The sequence below is a fragment of the Pteropus vampyrus genome, unplaced genomic scaffold, assembly GCF_000151845.1.
Source record: "Pteropus vampyrus isolate Shadow unplaced genomic scaffold, Pvam_2.0 Scaffold81, whole genome shotgun sequence".
NCBI classification, from domain to species: Eukaryota; Metazoa; Chordata; class Mammalia; order Chiroptera; family Pteropodidae; genus Pteropus; species Pteropus vampyrus.
Genome location: NW_011888862.1, coordinates 1,424,559 through 1,444,394, shown reverse-complemented (window position 1 = coordinate 1,444,394; position 19,836 = coordinate 1,424,559). Strand labels below are relative to the sequence as shown.

The following is a 19,836-nucleotide window of genomic DNA, read 5'->3' as shown; positions in this document are numbered from 1 at the left end:
CGAGTCCGGGGGTCGGATAGTAGCGGGAGAAGCTGCTACCAGACTCCTTTCCGAGCAGGGGACATTGACATTGGCAGCATTTTCCAGTCTCCTAGGAATGCGGCTGCGGCTCGCGGCACCCAGAGGCGTCCCGGAGCCAAAGCCGAGACCCACAGCTCTGTGAGCGCCAACGTCCGCCGCCGTGCGGGTGCCTGCCGCCCCCGCCCCCGCCCCGCCTCAGTCACCCCTCCTCCGTGAGTGCGTTCACACAGGATCCTTACTCTCCCCGCGTCCCCATCTCCAGCCCATTTGACCCGAATCTCTATTCTTCCTTAAACAAACAAACTCCCCCCTCCCCCCCACCAACCCAAAACACAGCAGGGGTGGCGGGTAGGCCGGCTGGAGATTTAACTTCGACTTCAGAGCCACCGTCCCGGGCTGCCCATCTGACACCAGTGGGTGGGGTGCAATCCGACACTTCCTTTCCTTCCCAGAAACGTGAGCGGAGCTGGCGCCCCCCTGGACCTGGGGGAGGGGAGACCGGGGAGAAGTCCGCACTTCCGTCCTCCCGGCTTTCTCCCCAGGAGACCGGGGATCTGGGGCGGCTCCCAGGTTGCGCCTGGAAAACTTCCTCCGCTTCTGCTTTCTCTTGCTCCTGGCTCCGCCCCAGCTCCAGACCTGGCTTCCCTCCCGCCTTACCGGTCCCAGCTGCCCCCTTTCCGCTGCCTCTAGGGTGAGCGTGTGGGGACATCTGGCCCCAAAGGTGGGCTGCGAATATCAAGAGTCTCCCTCGGAAGGAGCGTGGGCGCCCGCCCTGGGGCTCTCTCCTTAGCTCCCCGAGCGCGGCCACGAATTGTCTCCCACCGTAGCCACTCAACCCTTGGAAGGCCCTGGGCGCAGCGTGCAGTGTCCCCACGTTGTGGCAAGACTGGCACCCTGTGGGAACCTGGAACTCGGAGACACCCTTGCACCTAGCCAGTTGGAAGAGTGGGTGCAGCGGCCAAGTGGAGGCCAGACGCGCAGCTTCGGGGGCCGGGACGCAGCCTGGGTGCTGGGAGGAAGTCCCTCTCGCTACGGGGAGCGCCCACAGACGCGCCCTGGGCGCACACCCAGGAGGCCTCCTCCCCAGCCCTCGCGACCGTCCTCAGGGCGTGAGGAGGAGCTTGCTGGAGACTTCGAGGCTGTCCAGAGCCAGCGAGAGCGGGAGCGCGGAGTCTCCTGCCTCGGCTGGGAAGGGGGAGTGGCGCTGGCGGGCTGGAGCTGGGAACCCAGCGAGCGCCTGACCTTCCTCCTCTCCCTTACCCCTTCGCAACTTCGGCTCCGGGGAAGGTTCTAGCGGCCGCAGAAGGCCTGCGACCCCTTTTTCTAGAAGGCTGGTGATGGATCTACTGCTTCTGTCCTCGCCGGGGCACTTGGAGTGCGCTGGTGGCGCGTGAGCCGGGCGCTGCCCTCCGCCGCCCTCGGCGAGCCTCGGGCCGGCCCCGCCGGGCAGCCTCGCCTAAGCCCCCTTTCTTTCCACGCCCCAAATCTCCAGCATTCTGAGAGCGGGACGAGGGTGGCCCTCGGGCAAAGTCCCACTGAGATGTCCGCGCAAAGCCTGCTCCACAGTGTCTTCTCCTGCTCCTCGCCGGCCTCTGGCGGCGCGGCCTCAGCCAAGGGCTTCTCCAAGAGGAAGCTACGCCAGACCCGCAGCCTGGACCCAGCCCTGATCGGAGGCTGTGGGGGCGAGGCGGGCGCGGAGGGCGGCTCTCAGGGGGCTACCGGGGGCCGCGTCTCCTCCCCACTGCCGGCGGCCGAGGCTCCTGGCACGCGCGCGGCTTCCTATCCCCGGGGCCCACACCCGCGGGCCAACCGACTCCCGCCCCCTAGACCCCTCTGCTCATCCTTCTCCATGCCCAGCACCCCGCAGGAGAAGTCGCCGTCTGGCAGCTTCCACTTTGACTATGAGGTCCCCCTGGGTCGCAGTGGCCTCAAGAAGAGCATGGCCTGGGACCTGCCTTCGGTCCTGGCCGGCCCGGGCAGTGGCCGCAGCGCCATCCTCTGCTCCTCCGGGGGAGGCTCCAACGGCATCTTCACTTCTCCCAGGAGGTGGCTCCAGCAGAGAAAGTTCCAGTCCCCACCCAACAGCCACGGCCACCCCTACGTCGTGTGGAAGTCCGAGGTAGGGTCCGGTGCCGCGCGTCCTCGTGGCCCAAGGATGGACACCTGGGCAGGTCTTTAATTACATGACATTTGTAGAGCCAGGGACCCATTGAGGGGTTTCTGTGGTGTGGCTGTTCCTCTTTGGCTGGTGACTAGTGCCTGGAATTGGGCCATCCCTCGTGGCCACCCTCGTGCGTCTTGACAGGACTTCTGGGCTCCACTTGGGAGCAGCGGTGGGAGCCGGGGAAGACACGAGTTCTGCTTTTTTGTTTGCGCTGCAGGCTATTTCCAAGGGTCATCTTACCCCTTCACCCAAGTCGATATTTTTAGGAACTCAAGTGATCTATTTCCAAGCTGTTTGTAAGGATTGGATGAAATATATTTTGAACTATGTCATCTGGTTGTTCTACAGAGAATTCAGGAACATTATTCTGGAGGATGTTGCCAATAGTGTGTGTGCGTAGTTTGGTGTGTGGGGTGGCAGGGGGAGTAACTACTAGAATTCTCTAGTTTTGATATTTTCTTCTCCCTAAAGGTCTCATTTCAGAAACCTATGGTACGGAGTACTAGTTTAACATAGAGGAAAAAGCTTTTTTTAAGGCTATGAAAAATCATGGAGATATGCCCCAAATTCCACTTTAAGGACAACTGGTAGTTAGTGAAATATTTGTGAATCGGGAATCATTAGATAGGGAACTCGGAGGGAGCTATTTGGTACCTTTAGGATGTTTGCTGTCTGGTTGAGAAGAATGGAGAACAGAGCTATGGAAAACCATGGCTGACGGGTACTTAGAAAGCAGCATGCCTTTAAAGAATAAATCGTAGTTGTTTTAAAAATGATCAACTCCTATGTCTCTCAGTCCACAAACTCTATAGGTTTGCCTTGGATCTGTTTCCATAAGGGAAGAGAGATTCCATCGGTTGTAATTAAATATTTTAAAGTACAGTTAGAATTACAGAAATGAAATGAAATACCATGTAATTGCTGGAGATTTAGACTAAATAAAGGAAAGAGAACCAAGAAAAATAGTTTGAAAATAGCATCCAAGATCATACCTCGTTCTGTTAACACAAGATAACTCTGAGATTTTGACTTTTAATAGAATCCCTTAGAAAAATCAGCAGAATTTATCAGAAATATTAGCAGCACATATTAATAAAATATTAGTTACTGTGTCAAAGTAACAACTGTCACTGGATGGGGAAGTATGGAATACAAAAACTAACAAACATTGCTGACCGTTTTGCCCATTTCTGGAGGAAGATAGGCAGTAGAAAAAAAAGTCAAGAGAGAGAGAGAGAGAGAGAGCTTCAAACCAGGGAACTCAGCATTAGAAAGATGTAAATGTCAAAAAGAAAAAAATCTAGATGTGGAGTTTCTCCTGATCTCTGCAAGGGGCTAGGTTCCCGCTCTGTATCTGAAGCACACATTACCAGGTTAACCTGTAGGAGCTGAGAGAGAGAGAGAGAAATGCAAAAGCAAGTCAAGTTCTTGGATTAGAGAGCCGCTGACATTTCCGTTTCAACCCAGTTATATCATTAAGAATGTCCCAGTTTTTCTTAGCAAACATACATGCTTGGAATACAGTGTACAGATGTTGTTTGTTACAGTTAAGACCGAAAGGCGTTCTACTGTAGATGATCACGACTGATTAAAAATTATCTTCTTATCCATTATAATCTCATAACCAATGGGCAGATCTCATAATCCGAACTGCAGCAATATTGGGTGGCTTCTAACTGTTCTGTGGCAGTCTGCAAGCTCATCTATGACTTTCGCCTCTTTGCAATGGTTAGAACTAAGTACATAGGCATCTAAAAAGAACAAAATTTTCTCATAAACATGTTCGTGTGTGTGTGTGTGTGTGTGTGTGTGTGTGTGTGTGTGTGTGTGTGTAATTTCCTTATTTTCGAGGCAGACATGGAGAGATTGGATGGAATTCTGGCATGAGTTGCCAAGGCTGATTTTGTTTAGTAGAGGCCCAGATATCCTAATTTAACCCTGAGTCTGGAATTTAATGTCCTGGATTACCTTTCAAAGGTTTAACTCCCTGGAACCCTCTCAAAAACCAAGGAAGTTCATTCTACTGAGCACTGCTTGTCCTTCTCTCTGGCAAGCAAGCTGGGCTCTTTGTCCTAAAAGAGAATCTTTACTAATAATGTCAAAAGTTCAGCAAGCGAGCACCTTGCAAGGTTACTTATGGGCCCTGGAGGGGAGAGTTGGTTCATGCAGATTTGGTCCTTGTGCTTTTGCTGGTTGCTTTGACTCAGGCTTTGTCACCCTCTGCCCTATTGACAGTTGTAGCTAAATGATTCTTTGTGGTGGGATGTCCTGTGCATTGTAGGGTGTTTAGCAGCATCCTGGGCCTCTACCTGCTAGATGCCAATAGCACCCCTCCCCACTAGCGTGACAATGAAAAATGTCTACAGACACTGCAGGATGTCCTCGAGGGGTCAAAATTGCCCCAGCTGAGAACCACTGCACCAGTGAGTTGAATGGAGCACCCCATGCTGGCCATCTAGCCAGTGCCTACGGAAGTGCTTTCATCGGCATAAAGTTTGTCTGGGGCCGTTGTCCAATTCCCAAACCATTCGGATCCCTCTCGGGCATGCCTGGAGATTCCATGGACCTCTTATGGTTTGTTCACCTTTTCTGTTTCTCTTTCCTTGAATCCATAAGCACACCCGAGAATTCACCTTCATTCAGGTTTAGCCAGTGATGAGCACATCCATTTCTGCTTAGTTCTTTCAGCAGATTCTCTGCATTTTTTTTTTTTAATTTTTAAATTAAAAAAAAATTTTCAATTACAGTCAACATTGAACATTATATTAGTTTCAGGTATATAGCATAGTGGTTAGATATTCATATAGTTAATAGAGATTCTCTGGTTTTAAACTTAATGTTCATACAGTGGCTCCTGCTCCTGAGACTGTCATATATGCCTGCAGTATTATGACTTGTGTTCACTCGAAACTCAAAAGTAGCTATTTTATGGCCTAAAACCTGGAGGTGTTAAAGTCAGGTACAACTCTATTAAAATGTCCTCACTATGCATTTCGGGATGGCTTTAACAAAATCGGATTCATGGACATGCTGGGTAGAATATCTATTGCGTAGAAAAAGGGAGAAGGCCAAGGGATAGATGGCGCATGGTGACACAGTTGGTACACACTTCTCAACTTGTGTTCTTAGCAGCCAAGCTCTGACCCTCATTCTGATCACAGATAATGAAGCAAGGTCTCATTCCAAGCCCTGAGTTCCCCTAATTCTCGTGGATCAGAGCTGGGATTGTGGTCTAAGCTGATCCGGAGTTTCTCAGCTTCAATAACCCATAATTAAAGTGACTTTTCTCTGTCCGTGACTTCTTCGTTCATACCACAAGCACTTCTTGAGCACAAGCATTTATCTAGGTACGAGGAATGCAGAGAGGCTAAAACATAGTGTCAGCCCTTAAAGAGCTCAGAGTCCAACGAGGAGAAGAAGATGGATCAGTCAACCATTCAGTGCAGTGCTGAAGGATCACAGCACGATGAGGGTCGGGGCCGGTGGGTGGTGGTGTGATGGTTCACCGTGCTTTTGGGAGTCTTTGGGAGGCTTCACTGTGCAGAGAATACTTGAACTTGATCTCAATGATGACTACCATTTATAAGAAGAAGGAAGGAAGTGATTCCTTAAAGAAAGAGAAAAGAGTGGACATGCAAAGGCACAGAGGTGTTGATGATGGCAGAGTGTCCGATGAAAAGAACTTTCGAGGGGCTTAAGAGCGATGATTTGTTTAAAGGAGGAAGTTAGGACATCTGTGGTTTCATATGGGTAGCAACCGCATGGCTTTTCATGGAATAACCTAACGAAAGCAGATTAGATACGTATCCGGAAGGCGATAACTAACTATGGGCAGGGATAAAAATGGCAGGAGGGCCAAAGCACGTTGCCTACTCTTCAAGGCACCTCTTGGCATCAAATCTGCAGAGAAGTGAAAGACGTAGAGTGTTTCTGAAGTCAGAAGTTCGGTGTGCTGGAGCATAGGCTGCATCTCGCTCTGTGTTGGATACTAGTACAGCAGGTTGTAGCATTAATCACGAAGAGTCCGCTGTGCCCATGCCAGGAACTTGGACTCTCTGTTTCGCAGCGCCATGGTTCTCAACCGGGAGGTGACTTACTTTGTCCCCAGGGAACATTTAGAAATGGCTGAAGATAGTTTTGGTTATCATAACTAGTGGTGGGAATGTATTAGTTTCCTTTTGCTGCTGTAGCAGATTACCCCAAATTCAGTGGCTCAGAACAACACAGATTTATTATCTTTCAGTTCTAGAGGTCAAAAGTCCAAAATGGTTCTCTCTGGCTGAAGTCAAGGTGTTGGCAGGGCCGCGTTCCTTCTGAAGGCTCTAGGGTCTGTTTCTTTCGCTTTGCCATCGGTCTGCTTCGTCCATCTTTAAAGCCGGCCATGTTGCATCTCTTTGACCCTTTTCCATAATCATTTCTCTCTCAAACTCTGAAAGACTCCTGTGATAATGTTGGGTTCACCTGGTTGAATCAGGGTAATCTCATCATTTAAAGGTCAGCTGATGAAGCAACCTTTAATCCAATCTGCAACCTTCATTTTCCTTTGCCATGTAACTTATTCACGGGGTCCAGAGATTAGGAGGTGGGTATTTTTGAGACATTATGTGGCCTATTACACGGGAGGTTGTACTGGCATCTAGTGGCTAGAGACCAGTGATGCTGCTAAACACTCTACGACATACAGGGCAGCCCCCCACCACCAAGAGTCATCCGGCCCTCAATGTCAAGGGTGCTCAGGCTGTGAAACCCTGTGATAGAGAATGGAGGAAGTTGCTGATTTTTAAGCACGAGGATGTAACATGATCACATGTGCGTTTTAGAGAGATCGCTCTGTCGTCTGGTAGGGGGCGTGTGTTAGTAAATGAGCAGGAGGATGGACACTCAGAGGAGGTGGGCCTGGGAAAACCATGCCGAGGATCTGAGAAACAGATGGGAGTTGGCACATACACATAACACTTCTGTATTTCGTACTTTTCCGTCTCAGCAGATTGTTTCCTCGCACTACTGAACTACTTCAATAGACCACTGGTTTTCACCTGGGGGTAAATTGGCACCCTTGGCACATTTGGCAATACCCGGTGGCATTTTTGATTGCCAGAGTTGGGGTGGTAGGATGCTGCTGGCATCCGGTGGGTAGAGGCCAGGAATGCTGTCAATTATCCTACAATGCACAGGACAGAGCCCTACAAGAAATAATAATCCCGCTCAAAATTTCAGTAGCACCGAGGTTAAGAAAACTTGTTTGATGTGCTACTCTATATAAGAGACTGAATTCTCGGCTTTACTTTCCAGTATCATTTTCTCTCATGTTTCTGTCTTTACTCTTCGTCATTTTCTTCTTCTTTTTTTGATATCTGTCAACCAAGGCTCTGAATTGGGAGAAAAAAAAAAAAGAAGAAGAAGCCTTTCAAAAGGTATTAAGGATAGGAAAAAATGTGAGGTGTCTACATATATGTGTAGGGAAGAATTGAATGGTAAGTACCTAATGAAGGAAATTGGAGTTGAAATTTAAAACATGGGCAGAGAGTAATACTGTGATTAAAAATAGAGGCTCACTCATGGCACCCAAGAGGAAGTAATTAGAGTAACACAGCTTCAAAGGGGAAATTGACAAAGGGCATTTTATAGGGAATTATGTCTGAAATCGACATAATGCTGTAAGAAATATACATTCGGAAAATAGGAAAATGGTTACTCAACTTTCATATGCTCTCTTTTGGAGTATTTCTCTGCTAGACTGTGTTTCCAAGGTAATTTTTTACTTAAATAGAGAATAATGTGAAGACAGCTTCTTCTTTAATGCCTTGGAATTGAGCTTTCACCAGAATTTTGGGATTCGAGGGTTGGAAAGAGCAAGTTTTAGACTCAGAAAGGACCTCGCGTAGCATCGAGCTGCTGCTAAAGAGAGGGACCGAAAGTTTGTTGTTTAAGCTCAAGCTCAAACAACAAACTAAGGGCAGAACCACCCTGACATCTTTCTTGACTCTCAATATAAACTGCCAAAGTTCTAGAAAAAGTAAGTGACTACGGGCACTTTAAACCTTGGCAATCTCTTTTCTATCCCCATTTGTTGCTACAACAGTTCTCTCAAAGATGCTTAAGTTCCAAGACTCTTCCTGGACCTCCTTTGCCTGGACTCTGGGCAGAACCGCCGGCCCTGTTCCGCCCCCGCCCCTCGCCCCCCGCCACACATGGAGACGGCTCGCTTTTCTATGTCAGACGTCTCTTCTGCTCTTCTCTCTATGCTTGTCTTTGTCCACCCATCCCCACGGTTCTGCGTTTCTTCCTCCAATCATTCTCCCTGGGTGATCTCATTCACTTTTGTGACTTCAGCCACCATTCCTCTCAGGGACACTCCTAACTCTGTGTCTAGCTACGATCTCGTGCGTGAGCTCCTGACATCGATTTCTGATTTTCTTCAAGTTGTCTGCTCGCAAGGCCCATTGAACTTCTCCTAGTCTACATATTTGAAGCAGAATAGATTAGCACCCCTGTCCTCTGAGCACGTTTAATTTTCTATATTTCTGATTCTGGTGGGTGTGACCATTTTCTCACCTGCTTAGTTTTACCAGAGATGGCTGGAGATGTCTCTAGTTTTCCCCTTCTTTTCTTTATCCTGTCTTCCCCTATAAATGATCAAATCCCGTGGCGTTTATTTGTCATTTGCGCCATTCTGGAAAGGATTTGAAGTGGAATGTATCCAAGTTCTTACATCTCTCTCCAGCTGTTCCTTCTCATTGCCACTGCTAGTTTGGGTCCTCATTTGCTATGGCCTCCTGCTTGGACACCCTGCCTTAAGTTTCTCCCTCTTCATCTGGCTTATGGGCTTTTACTCCAAACATCTGATTGTAATCATGGTAAGTCCTTGAGCAAAACCTTCGCTGGGGCTTAGGGTGTACAGAATGAAATGCAAACTGCTTAGCCCATCATTTCAAAGCCTTTTACGATATAATCTTAGCCTACCTCCTCCCCTTCCCACAGGAACTCTGGTCCAGCAAAGGCAAACTGGCCACTCAGCTGTGCAGTCATCAAATAGTTGTTGAGTGCCGGCTATGCACTTGACACCGGGAACGATGTGGAACAATCAAGTGTGGCCCCACAGATGCTTACCCTTTTGTGAAAGCAATAATTTCAAATAAATAAATCCCTGCACTTGATCAGAATGGTGTGGCAATATGCCAGGAGGACTCTGGTAGACAGAATAATGGCCTCCCAAAGACGTCCACGTCCTAGTCCCCAGAACCCATGGATATGCTACCTTACATGGCACATGGGACTTTGCAGATGTGATTAAGGATCTCGAGATGGTGAAATTATCATGGATTATCTGGGTGAGCCAATGTAATCACAGTGATCCTTATAAGGGGGGCAGGAGGGTCAGATTTAGGGAAGATATGAGGACAGAATTAGAGAAAGAGATTGACTGATTGATTGATCGATTGATTGATTTTGAAAACGCTACACTGTTGGCTGTGAAAATGGGGGAAAGAGTCACCATCCAAAGAATGGGGCAACCACTAAAGCTGGAAAATCCAAGGAAATGTATTTTCCCCTAGAACATGCAGAGAGAACGCAGCTCTGCTGACATCTTCATCCCAGCCCAGTGGGACTTCTGACATCCAGAACTTTAAGAGAAGGTGTGTGTGTGTGTCGTTTTGAGCCAGGACGTTTGTGGTAATTTGTTATGGTGGCCACAGGAAACTGACACAAGGACCGAGGAGGTCTGGGATGCCTCAGCTGAAATCAGTGGATGAGGAGGCTTTTGCCAGCAGAAAGACGAGAGATGACGCTCCAGCTAGAAGGAACGACCTGTAGTTAAGAGAGAGCATAGTGCAGTAGGGGTACCTGTCGCTTTCTGTGGTTTCAGTTACCTTCAGTCTGAAAGTATTAAAGGGAAAATTCCCGAAATAAAGAATTTATAAGTTTTAGATCGCATGCCGTTCTGAGTAGTGTGATGAAATTCTGCTCCATCCTGCCCGGGATGTGACTCATCCCCTGGTCCAGCGCGTCCACGTTGTAGATGCTCCCTGCCCATTAGTCACTTAGTAGCCGTTTTGCTTATCAGATCGACTGTAGCGTTAGCGCAGTGCTTGTGTCCAAGTCACCCTTATTTGGCTTCATAATGGCCCCAAAGCGTAATTCGGACATGCTGAAGAGAAGCTGTAAAGTGCTTCCTTTAAGTGAAAAGGTGAAAATTCTCAACTCAGGACAGAAAAGAGTCGTATGCTGAGGTCGCTAAGGTTTACGGTAAGAATGAATCTTCTCTCTGTGAAATAGTGAAGAAGAAAAAAATTCATGCCAGTTTGCTGAGAGAGAGACTTGATTCACATAACTTTTATTACAGTATATTGTTATAATTGTTCTGTTTTATCATTAGTCATTGCCGTTAATCTCTCCCTGTGCCTAATTTATAAATTAAACTCCATCATGGGTGTGCATGACAGGAAATACATAGTACATACAGGATTCGGTGCTATTTGTGGTTTCAGGCATCTACTGGGGGGTCTTGGAGTGGATCCCTGAGGAAAAGGTGTGTGTGGGGGGGTGGCGACTATATGCTTCAAGAATTTAGAGAAATCCAACTGGAATGGAGTATGGAAGAGAAAAGATGGCAAAGAATGAGTGTGTCTGGGCCTCAAGCTTCACGAGTAAGGTTTTATGATTTAATGGAAAGGTGCCCTGCCGAGGTATTTTTCCCTCTCCTTCTTACTCTGCTTTTGATTGCCTGGTCCCATATCTATCTGAGAAAGTTCCACTTCTATTTTCTGGCCCAACCAGATGCCACCTTCAAATATATAAGCTGTGACTATGGTGCATGTCTTGACACATGCAGGACTGGCAGAAACGTGAGTTCATTTTTCTGTTCTGGGATTCTGATTCTTCCAATCTGATGCCCTCCGAAGGGAAAATGTGTTTCACGTCAGAATTCAGTCAATGACCGAGGGAGTCTGTGTTCTGATAACAGTGTCCGAGACACACATTTGGGGCGGGACATCTCGTTCTACAGCTTACTACATCCTCCCTTAGCCATCTCTTATGATAGAGAGAGACTATCATTGCATCTATGTTACAATAGGGCAAAAAAAGCGGAATGGAATTTGTGAAGAAATGAAATGATTTTGTTATCTGGTAAAGAATGATGTTTTCATTAGCTATTAGGGAAATGGAAATCAAAACCATGGTGAGATACCACTTCATACCCACTATGATAGCTATACGAAAAAAGATGGCAGGTGTTGGCAAGGGTATGGAAAAATTGAAACTCTCATTCACTGCTGGCGAGAATGTAAAATGTGGCAGTTTTGTAAAACAGTTTGGCAATTTCTCAAAAAGTTAAACATAGAATCGCCAAATGGCCCAACAGTTCCACCTTTAGGCATATACCCAAGAGAAGCGAAAATATATCCACACAAAAACTTGTACATGAATCTTCACAGCAGCATTATTCATAATAGACAAAATGGTGGAACCAACCAAATGCCCCATCAATGGATGAATGGGTAAATGAAGATATGATCTATCCATACAATGCAAGACCATTCAGCAATGAAAAGTAATGAAGTTCTGATACATGCTGTGACATGGATTAATGCCTTGGAATTGAGCTTTCACCAGAATTTTGAGATTCGAGGGTTGGAAAGAGCAAGTTTTAGACTCAGAAAGGACCTCGCGTAGCATCGAGCTGCTGCTAAAGAGAGGGACCGAAAGTTTGTTGTTTAAGCTCAAGCTCAAACAACAAACTAAGGGCAGAACCACCCTGACATCTTTCTTGACTCTCAATATAAACTGCCAAAGTTCTAGAAAAAGTAAGTGACTACGGGCACTTTAAACCTTGGCAATCTCTTTTCTATCCCCATTTGTTGCTACAACAGTTCTCTCAAAGATGCTCAAGTTCCAAGACTCTTCCTGGACCTCCTTTGCCTGGACTCTGGGCAGAACCGCCGGCCCTGTTCCGCCCCCGCCCCTCGCCCCCCGCCACACATGGAGACGGCTCGCTTTTCTATGTCAGACGTCTCTTCTGCTCTTCTCTCTATGCTTGTCTTTGTCCACCCATCCCCACGGTTCTGCGTTTCTTCCTCCAATCATTCTCCCTGGGTGATCTCATTCACTTTTGTGACTTCAGCCACCATTCCTCTCAGGGACACTCCTAACTCTGTGTCTAGCTACGATCTTGTGCGTGAGCTCCTGACATCGATTTCTGATTTTCTTCAAGTTGTCTGCTCGCAAGGCCCATTGAACTTCTCATAGTCTACATATTTGAAGCAGAACAGATTAGCACCCCTGTCCTCTGAGCATGTTTAATTTTCTATATTTCTGATTCTGGTGGGTGTGACCATTTTCTCACCTGGTTAGTTTTACCAGAGATGGCTGGAGATGTCTCTAGTTTTCCCCTTCTTTTCTTTATCCTGTCTTCCCCTATAAATGATCAAATCCCGTGGCGTTTATTTGTCATTTGCGCCATTCTGGAAAGGATTTGAAGTGGAATGTATCCAAGTTCTTACATCTCTCTCCAGCTGTTCCTTCTCATTGCCACTGCTAGTTTGGGTCCTCATTTGCTATGGCCTCCTGCCTGGACACCCTGCCTTAAGTTTCTCCCTCTTCATCTGGCTTATGGGCTTTTACTCCAAACATCTGATTGTAATCATGGTAAGTCCTTGAGCAAAACCTTTGCTGGGGCTTAGGGTGTACAGAATGAAATCCAAACTGCTTAGCCCATCATTTCAAAGCCTTTTACGATATAATCTTAGCCTACCTCCTCCCCTTCCCACAGGAACTCTGGTCCAGCAAAGGCAAACTGGCCACTCAGCTGTGCAGTCATCAAATATTTGTTGAGTGCCGGCGATGCACTTGACACTGGGAACGATGTGGAACAATCAGGTGTGGCCCCACAGATGCTTACCCTTTTGTGAAAGCAATAATTTCAAATAAATAAATCCCTGCACTTGATCAGAATGGTGTGGCAATATGCCAGGAGGACTCTGGTAGACAGAATAATGGCCTCCAAAAGACGTCCACGTCCTAGTCCCCAGAACCCATGGATATGCTACCTTACATGGCACATGGGACTTTGCAGATGTGATTAAGGATCTCGAGATGGTGAAATTATCATGGATTATCTGGGTGAGCCAATGTAATCACAGTGATCCTTATAAGGGGGGCAGGAGGGTCAGATTTAGGGAAGATATGAGGACAGAATTAGAGAAAGAGATTGACTGATTGATTGATCGATTGATTGATTTTGAAAACGCTACACTGTTGGCTGTGAAAATGGGGGAAAGAGTCACCATCCAAAGAATGGGGCAACCACTAAAGCTGGAAAATCCAAGGAAATGTATTTTCCCCTAGAACATGCAGAGAGAACGCAGCTCTGCTGACATCTTCATCCCAGCCCAGTGGGACTTCTGACATCCAGAACTTTAAGAGAAGGTGTGTGTGTGTGTCGTTTTGAGCCAGGACGTTTGTGGTAATTTGTTATGGTGGCCACAGGAAACTGACACAAGGACCGAGGAGGTCTGGGATGCCTCAGCTGAAATCAGTGGATGAGGAGGCTTTTGCCAGCAGAAAGAAGAGAGATGACGCTCCAGCTAGAAGGAACGACCTGTAGTTAAGAGAGAGCATAGTGCAGTAGGGGTACCTGTCGCTTTCTGTGGTTTCAGTTACCTTCAGTCTGAAAGTATTAAAGGGAAAATTCCCGAAATAAACAATTTATAAGTTTTAGATCGCATGCCGTTCTGAGTAGTGTGATGAAATTCTGCTCCATCCTGCCCGGGATGTGACTCATCCCCTGGTCCAGCGCGTCCACGTTGTAGATGCTCCCTGCCCATTAGTCACTGAGTAGCCGTTTTGCTTATCAGATCGACTGTAGCGTTAGCGCAGTGCTTGTGTCCAAGTCACCCTTATTTGGCTTCATAATGGCCCCAAAGCGTAATTCGGACATGCTGAAGAGAAGCTGTAAAGTGCTTCCTTTAAGTGAAAAGGTGAAAATTCTCAAGTCAGGACAGAAAAGAGTCGTATGCTGAGGTCGCTAAGGTTTACGGTAAGAATGAATCTTCTTTCTGTGAAATAGTGAAGAAGAAAAAAATTCATGCCAGTTTGCTGAGAGAGAGACTTGATTCACATAACTTTTATTACAGTATATTGTTATAATTGTTCTGTTTTATCATTAGTCATTGCCGTTAATCTCTTCCTGTGCCTAATTTATAAATTAAACTCCATCATGGGTGTGCATGACAGGAAATACATAGTACATACAGGATTCGGTGCTATTTGTGGTTTCGGGCATCTACTGGGGGGTCTTGGAGTGGATCCCTGAGGAAAAGGTGTGTGTGTGTGCGGGGGGGTGGCGACTATATGCTTCGAGAATTTAGAGAAATCCAACTGGAATGGAGTATGGAAGAGAAAAGATGGCAAAGAATGAGTGTGTCTGGGCCTCAAGCTTCACGAGTAAGGTTTTATGATTTAATGGAAAGGTGCCCTGCCGAGGTATTTTTCCCTCTCCTTCTTACTCTGCTTTTGATTGCCTGGTCCCATATCTATCTGAGAAAGTTCCACTTCTATTTTCTGGCCCAACCAGATGCCACCTTCAAATATATAAGCTGTGACTATGGTGCATGTCTTGACACATGCAGGACTGGCAGAAACGTGAGTTCATTTTTCTGTTCTGGGATTCTGATTCTTCCAATCTGATGCCCTCCGAAGGGAAAATGTGTTTCACGTCAGAATTCAGTCAATGACCGAGGGAGTCTGTGTTCTGATAACAGTGTCCGAGACACACATTTGGGGCGTGACATCTCGTTCTACAGCTTACTACATCCTCCCTTAGCCATCTCTTATGATAGAGAGAGACTATCATTGCATCTATGTTACAATAGGGCAAAAAAAGCGGAATGGAATTTGTGAAGAAATGAAATGATTTTGTTATCTGGTAAAGAATGATGTTTTCATTAGCTATTAGGGAAATGGAAATCAAAACCATGGTGAGATACCACTTCATACCCACTATGATAGCTATACGAAAAAAGATGGCAGGTGTTGGCAAGGGTATGGAAAAATTGAAACTCTCATTCACTGCTGGCGAGAATGTAAAATGTTGTGGCAGTTTTGTAAAACAGTTTGGCAATTTCTCAAAAAGTTAAACATAGAATCGCCAAATGGCCCAACAGTTCCACCTTTAGGCATATACCCAAGAGAAGCGAAAATATATCCACACAAAAACTTGTACATGAATCTTCACAGCAGCATTATTCATAATAGACAAAATGGTGGAACCAACCAAATGCCCCATCAACGGATGAATGGGTAAATGAAGATATGATCTATCCATACAATGCAAGACCATTCAGCAATGAAAAGTAATGAAGTTCTGATACATGCTGTGACATGGATGAACCTTGAAAACATCATGCCCAGTGAAAGAAGCCAGCCAGAAAGGCCCACATATCGTGCGATTTCATTTATATGAAATGTCCATAATAGGCAAATCCATAGAGACAGAAAGTAGATAAGTGCTTGCCAGAGGCTGGCAGTAGGGAGGGGAGGGGAGTGACTGCTAATGGGTTCCATGTTTCTGGGGAGGATGATGAAAATGTTTTGGAACTAGATAAAGGTGATGATTGCACAACCTGGTGACTATACTAAAAGTCGCGGAATTGTACACTTTAAAAGGGTGAATTCTATATGTGAATTTTGATATCAATTAAAAAAAGAATGGAGTTTATGACTTTTAGAAAAATATACCGGTATTGTTGCTACGTCATCTTTTCAATAAAACACAAACATAAATGCTGTCCTTAAAGATACAACAGTTCTGGCAGATTCAGTGGAGAAGCCAACAGTCGGCCCAGGGTTTTCTGAGATTGGTTACTGCGGAAATTCTTTGTCCTGATTATTATGCTTTGGAAGCAAGTGCAAAGAAGCTATTAAAAAGATTGTTTTTCAGAATAGGCAGAGACTTTAAAAACTACGTACAATCTTGAAATTACCTGGCCACATCACACTAGAGGTGTTAAATAGCCAAGATTTTGGGGAGCCGTTCGAATGAAAAGCAACTCGAGAAGCCCACCCATTAAGTAATGTGCTGAGGGACCTGAGAGAAGGTTGAGCCTAGAATATCCATGTCTGGAGAAATTGGAAGTGAGTTGGGTTGGGTAGCCCAAGGATCAAGGAAAATAACGCATTTTTCTTTCTGTATACCTGGACAGCTCGTGGAGACATGTGAATTACTATCCACAGGAGCGGAAGTGTGAATAAGGATCAGTTCTCAGCTCGTGCTGCCAGAAGCTTCATCTCTGAGGGGGTGAGAAACAATTAGGCAAGCTGGTACTCAGAGAAGCCGATGTGGATGGAGAAGGGGAAGGAGAAACCTTAGGTGATGATAGCAATGTTGGCTCAGGGGTTATTGTAACCAGGCTTCTGCTATAGCTAAGAATTTGGTCCGGGGAAGTCCTGGAATGGGCCAGTATGTTTTCTGGCTTTGGGGCAAAGTGTCACTCTGCTGACATTGGAAATTCCGATCGATTCCTTGCTCACTTTTTTCAGTTGATGGGTGATGATGATAATGATTAGCAAAATAACAATTCATATGTATAGAATGCTCACCAGTTTTTTTGTTATTACAGCAACTCTGCAGGGCAGTAGGACCAACCTTCATTTTGTAGATGACAGCACTGAGTCTCCAATTAAGAGGCAGCCTGACTTAGTTGGAAAGGAAATGAAGTGATTGGGTTAGAGCTGGATTCTGAACCAGACTGCGTGGGTTCAAACCCCAGCTCTGCCCTATGACCTTAGAGAAATTACAAAGTGTATTTATGACCCAATTTCTTCATCTTTCAAGAAGGCATAATTAAAGTGCCTCAGAGATGTTTTGTGAGGCACTCATAACTTAATTATAGTCACGAGCCACATAACAATGTTTCGGTCAACGATGGACGGCATATACGATGGTGGTTCCATGAGATTATCATAGGGCTGAAAAATTCCTGTCACCTAGTGACATTGTACGCATCGTAATGTTGTAGCATTTTGATATGTTTAGATACACAGATACTTACCATTGTGTTACAATTGCCTACAGTATTCAGTAGCATGCCGTACGGATTTGTACTCTTAGAGCAAAGGCTAGTCATACAACCTAGGTGTGTAGTAGGCTAAATCACCTAGTCTAAGGGCATTCTGTGATGTTGACACATTTCTCACGACATATCCCCATCGTTTAGCAGCACATGACTGTACTTGGAAAGTGCTCAGCACACAGGAAGTACTAAAAGATGCTAAGGAGAGCAAGGTTGAATAAAATGGAGTTGTCGCTCAGGTCACAGAGGTAGGAGGCAACAAAGATGGAACTTGGATTACAGTATCACCGTAGCAAAAAACATTTATTCTATACCTACTGTATGTGATGGGAACCTCGGTCTTTCCACCGTGGCTGTTGGAGAGGGCTTAGGTGATCCACAAGTCCATGAGTAGACCCAGCTGGGTTGGACAATGGCGGAAGGTGATTAGAAACTTATTTCTCAAGCTGTTACGTAAGGTATGCTTTTCATGATGGGCTTTGGAGCAACAGCAGGCTGTCACCCCAGGCGTTTTGGCCTAGTGACTTGGAGCACAGGAATTTGCCAGACTTGCATTGTGGATTTGGCATAACGCAAGACATGCTAACAGGCCAAGGGGTAGCCGTCATTCCCACCCACTAGTCACAGTAATTTCATGGCATCAGACACTGTTAGTTTGTAGGGTACTTAGAGTGTTGGCAAGTGGATAGCTGCCAGACCAGCCCGGTTTAGCTGGTAAATGGCAGCGTGCTCTCCTCCTTCAAGTCTGGTGTTCTGATCATTTTCTCGTACTCCTCCTATCATGTGAGACCAAGCTGACCGTTCTTCATGGTTTATCTAATCGACATCTTTCCAGGGTAACAAGGTCGCATCGCCAAATTGAGACAATGCCATCTGCAGATGCCTTTTTTGCTCAAAGTCTAACTGTACGACCCATGAACATTTCTAGACTGACTTCAGCATTCTATGAACAGAATATTAGAAACAAAAAGTCCTTAAAAGTCTTCTGTCTAGTCCAGACATACATGTGATATTTAAATCCAAGCTATGACACTGCCAGTCCATGCCCAGCCCCACCCCAATGAAGACCTTCACGATTTTGCTTTTAGATTATAATGGACATGGAAATTCTTCCTGGAATGGTGTTAAAAACCAACCTCCCTCATACTTTTATCACGCTACAAATGAATTCTGCCGCTCTGGCTACATAGGTAATCACCAATATTGTGTTACCGTCCACGAAGAAGTACCGGTGGGCTTAGCTATCTTCCTGAGTGTTAACGCAAAGTTTGGTCCTTTTTCTCTTTGGCAGATGAGAATCGGGAATATGTCAAACTAGAATTCAAGACTAGTTTCAAGTTAAACTATTGACTTGATGAGAAGGCACCGTCTCCAGGCTCTCACTGCCCATTCAATGTGTCGGGTTTCTTCCTGTCACGATTTACAAAAGAGCTCAAACACAGGGGCGGTTTTCAGAGTACATCACAGAGTATTGCTCTGTCTTTCAGCGAGCCCCCCAGGAGGCATGTTGAATCTGGATTCTAATGTTAGTATATTGTAACGAAATGATGTGAGAATGTGTTGGTCAAAATGACAAGAAAATAAATGTGAAAGGCAATGGTAAGGTCAAGAAGTGAGTCCCAGACTAATTTCTGTTCTGAGTCATAAACTCAGCATACATATTGTTATTCTGCTGCGATGGCAATATTTTAATCTTTTCATTTATGATTCAATTGGAAATATGTCACTTTTTGTCACATAATTGAGAGTACACTGTTAAAGATTGGCAGTGTTATAAAAATGATCAAATATTTAGGTTTCTCATTCAGGGTTCTTTTAGTTGAAAAAGGTTATTCAGAGTTACAATTTGTTTTTTGTTTTTTTAAAGTGGAATAGTTCATTTTTCCTTGCAATATTGTTTTCAATTGTGGTTCTCCTTAGGGGGAGCTGGATGCAAAAGGGTCAGTGGGTCGTGATTGTCTAGTCGGCCTTCCCTCATCTAGAAATATCCCTTTTACAGGAAATGTTTAAAATCCTGCTATGTGTTTTATTCTCTTCATAAGGTATCATTTCTAATTCACATAAAGATATGATAGATGTAGCTTTTGTAAACATTTATTCAATTCTAAAACCATTCCAGAAAAGTACAGCTATTTTCTAAAATGTTCATCGAATCAGAAAGTTGAATGGTCCAGAAGAAAATTACCTTACTACATCTATCTACAAAGGTTCCCTCTAAGTCATTACTTAAATGTTGCTATGCAATATTTTTACAGTGCAGAAAGGTTAAGTTTTTTTCTTTTATTTGGAAAGATTTCTTGCAGCGTTTTATATCACAATCTATTATTGTAATTTCTCTCCGTGTCTATATATTTATACACACAACATTTAACTTCATAATGATATTTCTCTTTAGAAATAAAAACGAATGGTTGGTTATGACCATACATAATTGGAGCAATGTGGGTAAATGATTTTTTATGAAAATATAAGCTTTTAAAACTCCATGACAAAATGCGGGAGAGGCAAAATCTTCATGCCTTAGTTTGAGTTCTTGCAAAGGTAGAACCTGGGTGAGGGTAGTTTATTTGGGAGGTGATC

At 45.3% G+C, this 19,836-nt stretch overlaps 1 protein-coding gene across 1 annotated transcript in view; it reads left to right on the top strand.

The window, feature by feature from the left end:
- The first annotated feature begins 542 nt into the window (after nt 1–542).
- ARHGAP6 (Rho GTPase activating protein 6) overlaps nt 543–19,836 on the top strand; it is a 477,103-nt gene continuing 457,809 nt past the window's right edge. Inside the window, exon 1 of the mRNA XM_023532344.1 lies at nt 543–2,140. Within this exon, the coding sequence (XP_023388112.1) occupies nt 1,562–2,140 (579 nt within the window). The 5' untranslated portion in view covers nt 543–1,561. The remainder of the gene's footprint in view (nt 2,141–19,836) is intronic.